The sequence below is a fragment of the Brassica rapa genome, chromosome A02 (assembly GCF_000309985.2).
Source record: "Brassica rapa cultivar Chiifu-401-42 chromosome A02, CAAS_Brap_v3.01, whole genome shotgun sequence".
Classification (NCBI taxonomy): Eukaryota; Viridiplantae; Streptophyta; class Magnoliopsida; order Brassicales; family Brassicaceae; genus Brassica; species Brassica rapa.
The window spans coordinates 14,161,867-14,165,848 of NC_024796.2; the positions used below are offsets into that span (position 1 = coordinate 14,161,867).

Consider the following 3,982-nt stretch of genomic DNA (forward strand, 5'->3'; position numbering starts at 1 on the left):
AAGAACTAGTCTTTACTTTTCGGGTCGGTTTCTCGTATGCTTTTCTAACTCGAAAATTAATTTCATATACTCTCAAAAGAATATACGAAAACAAAAATCAGACAAGAATAAGAAAATAGTGTTGGAACAAAATTTCAGTAGATAAGGCCATAAGGGTCGGTGAGGGACAGAACATTTTAGTAAGAAATAGTTTTGCCTTTTAATTTCAAAACCAGCTTACAAGAAAAAAGAGAGAGATAGTTTTCTAGCCTCAAGGGTGTCACTGCGGTGTCATGCTAAAGCACACACACACGAAAAGATAACCATGTTTTAAATTCATCACATAGATATATTCTGGTGGTACACATTGCAAGCCCCCTTAGTACACATTGCAATTCTAGCAGAATATGCTCATTTAGTTCTAACATAACCTAATAATTGAATCAAATGTGTCAGTCATCTCACTTACTATTTTATGTCATATTTTTTTCCTTTTAATTAATCAAAACACTACTTTTTTATACAACCCCAAACCATTTCATTCAAGTCCATCGAAAGTCAAATGGATTCTACCCAACTCAAGATAGTAATTTTAACGCTACCTTCAGAATCTCTAACCTCTTTTTGCTTACACGTTTTTATCATGGACCTAAAGTCATTACATCTTTTTATTTAGATCCAACATATTCGGATATTTAATACTTTTAGTATAAATTAAATATGAGCTCTTATTAGTCGAAACTAATTTGTAGCATTGCATATGCAAACTAATTTGTAGCATTGCATATGCGTCTGATCTCTCCCTTAATACCAATCTTCACCCCAATGGAACCCATCTTAACCATGGCTTTAGCAAAATCCGTAGCAAAACTAGCCTTCGAACTCCCATTAGTCACCAAATACGAATCAATCATCTGCTTCATGTTATTGTCTTGGTACAGAACAGAGTCCGATAGAATGACTCCTTTACCATCTCTGATGCTCCTAAATATTTGGTCGTCAAACACAAACTGGCTTTCCCAATCCAAAGGAATCCTTACATTAACATCGCCGCCTTGGGGACACTTTGATCTCAGCACTTGGAAGAACACTGGATTTATCGTCGGATCTTTTGCATCTAAACGTGGTCTGACAAAGAAACACGCTGTTGTACCAATAGTATGTGCACCTGTAAACAGAAACAAAGTTTTGATTAACAAGGGATGTCTATATTTAATCAAATTGTCGAGATTAATTAGGATAATTAGTTACCAGCACTAAGAAGTACCAGATCTAAATCTGAAAGCCCTTTTTCTCTGAATTTTGATTTCAAAGTGTTTATGGAATCTTCAACATCTGGCAAGTTTGCAGCCTTACTCTTTTCTGCAGTCTGGCCATCCCTTCGACCGGTCAGAACGTTGTAAAGAGGTCCTTTTGCCTGTTAATATAATATTCAGCTTTACAAGTATAACCCAAGAGAAAAAAAATATATAACCCAAGAAGATACATGAATACAATCACACTATTATTTGAAAGTATAAAGTGTACCGCAACGACAGCATCTCTAGCAGCAAGAGCAACGATGTCAGCGCAAGACACAACTCCGGGACATAAACGTTCAAGCTCTGATTTAGCAGCGTCTATAACATCGAAACCGCCTACACCAGCGTTACCCGCAGCAAACCTCTCATCATCATTTACGGCGTGTTTGATTAGAATAGACCCATCACAACCCTCCAAACATATAACCAAACCAATATATGTCGGTAATCTCGGAACAAAAACATCATAAAGAATAGTAAAAATATGGTTTTTCGCATTTGGTTTTCTTAGAACCGTACCTCAACAAAGCAGTCATGGAAGTGGAGACGGAGTAAGACAGCAGCATTTCCCGGGTCACGGGTCACTGCTTGTTGGACAACTTTACGGACGATTGATTCTGCTGATGGACATGTTTTTGAGTAGAACCCAAATTGGAGTTGCGCCTTTGAAAGACTTAATTGGTCATTAGCAATAAACAAAACTAGAAATGTTGCAATAGTAATCATTTTTAGACTAAATAAATAATTCGATTTACTCTCTCGTTCTCCACGTCTCATCTTTTAACGAAGTTGCGAAGTTTAGTAATTGTTTCGTCGATATTTATATGCATGGGGGTACATATCGTTCATATTTTTGACTTTATGTTATTCATTGTATTTGTATAGCTGTTACCGCGTAAATTGCTTGCGAAAGGTGACAAACTTTTATTCGATTTGTGAAATGTATTTAGTATCATTCAAATAAAATAAAACTAAACTATTAACGTGGCGAGTATTAACGTTAGAAAACTGCATGTGGCAACCAATTTATGAGATATATATTGAAATATATCGTAACGTCTTTTGTTTTGCTCTGCAAATTGTCAAAGTAAGTATCACAAAGCTCAACCAAATGAACGCACATGGCAACAAATTTTATAAGTGCGACAAGTTCGATGAATTGTTCTTATGTGCGACTCTCTATGAAACAGAAAGTTTCCAGCTAAACAAAGTTTAGCTCTTTGTCACCTGAGGATATTTGTTATAACAGCCACGTGCAAGTCGAATTTATAACAGCTAATGATACTTAATTATGAATATGATTAGACAAAAGCAGTTAAGTAGTTTCTCTAAATCCAGAAGAAGACTGTGACTTGGGTAGTAAATCTTGTGTGTTTTATATCACAAGATTAGTATTTGAACTGGAAACATTAGTTTGGGTGATTGCATGCTTTCTTTAGAATTTGCTCATCATTTTCAGTTAGCAATATTTTTTTATTATTATCTAAGAGTACCGGCGGATCAAGACCCAATCGACTAATTTACTTGGAACTATATACTGGTGGCTGGGAAGCTCGGTTGCTCTACGTGGGAGTTAGAGACTCACATTACCTAGCTACATAAAGAGTTAGTAGTTTCTCAGTGAAGGGGGAGTAGTTCTAATTGTTTCAAAGTTGAAACATCTTTTAGAACATATTTTTCGGACTTTTTCTTGGGTTCACCAGGTTCACCAACCAATAGAAATTGTCATTTTAGATCTAGTATCTTTTAATTAAGGAAATAAAATAACTTGCCAAACTATATTATGCTTTTAAAATAAAAAATAAAAGATTAAATAAATAAAAATAACAATAGTTCTAAAAAAGATTATTTTAAAAAATATTTGTTTTTAAGATTTAGAGTTTAGTGTTTAAGATTTATAATTTAGAATTTATCCAAATGTTTAGTGTTTTTCCAAGGGTTTAGGGTTTACCTAAGGATTTAGGGTTTACCCAAGGGTTTAGAGTTTTCCCAAAGGTTTAGGGTTTAGGATTAGAGTTTAGGGTTTAGTGTTTTGTTGACAATATGTTTAGTATTTTTCCAAGGGTTTAGGGTTTACCTAAGAATTTAGGATTTATCCAAGGGTTTAGGATTTGAGTTTAGGGTTTAGTATTAGAGTTTAGGGTTTAGTATTAGAGTTTAGGGTTTAGTGTTTTGTTGACAACTTTTTTTTTTCTTTGAATTCGTTTTTTATATATTATTTTTAAATTTTATTTTGAAAATATAATATAATTTGCCAAATTATTTGGTTTCCTTAATTAAAAGATACTAAATCTAAAATGACAATTTTTTATTGGTTGGTGAACTTTTAGGTTCACCCTAGGGGGTGAACCCAAGAATAACTCTGGAGATATTATGAAGGGCGAGGTCCCAACGAATATATTATTTTGCTAAGCCTCGAGACCAACCCTGAATGTAGGAACTGGATTAGGATCATCACCCGTTTGTGTTTAGAACAATATTTTATATTTGTACTATATGATCCTGGTTTTATATCCGAAAATATACTATCAAAATTTTATGAATAGAGATTTTTATTTAAAATACAACACAAGACCATTTATAAAACCAGGATCATATAGTACACAAAAGACATGACTTTTCATACAAATATAAAGTATATGCCTAATTCAAACGGATCAAGAAAACTTTGAACTTAGAGATTCTTTTTTTGGACAACGAGC

At 33.8% G+C, this 3,982-nt stretch overlaps 1 protein-coding gene across 1 annotated transcript; it reads right to left on the bottom strand.

The window, feature by feature from the left end:
* Positions 1-561: 561 nt before the first annotated feature.
* LOC103853058 (peroxidase 13) lies at positions 562-3,283 on the bottom strand. Its single transcript, XM_009129958.3, has 4 exons — positions 1,800-3,283; positions 1,507-1,692; positions 1,231-1,396; positions 562-1,147 (listed from the first exon to the last, which is right to left on the bottom strand). Exons 1-4 carry the CDS (start codon positions 2,055-2,057, stop codon positions 747-749), a joined length of 1,011 nt encoding a protein of 336 aa, XP_009128206.2. The 5' UTR covers positions 2,058-3,283; the 3' UTR covers positions 562-746.
* Positions 3,284-3,982: the final 699 nt, after the last annotated feature.

Bases quoted from the DNA above. Each gene is read 5' to 3' on its own strand.
- LOC103853058 (XM_009129958.3), bottom strand. From the start codon at position 2,057: ATGAGACGTGGAGAACGAGAGAGTAAATCGAATTATTTATTTAGTCTA. The intron at 1,693-1,799 runs GTACGGTTCTAA...ATATGTTTGGAG, and splicing joins TCCATGACTGCTTTGTTGAG to GGTTGTGATGGGTCTATTCT. The intron at 1,148-1,230 runs GTAACTAATTAT...TTCTGTTTACAG, and splicing joins TCTGGTACTTCTTAGTGCTG to GTGCACATACTATTGGTACA.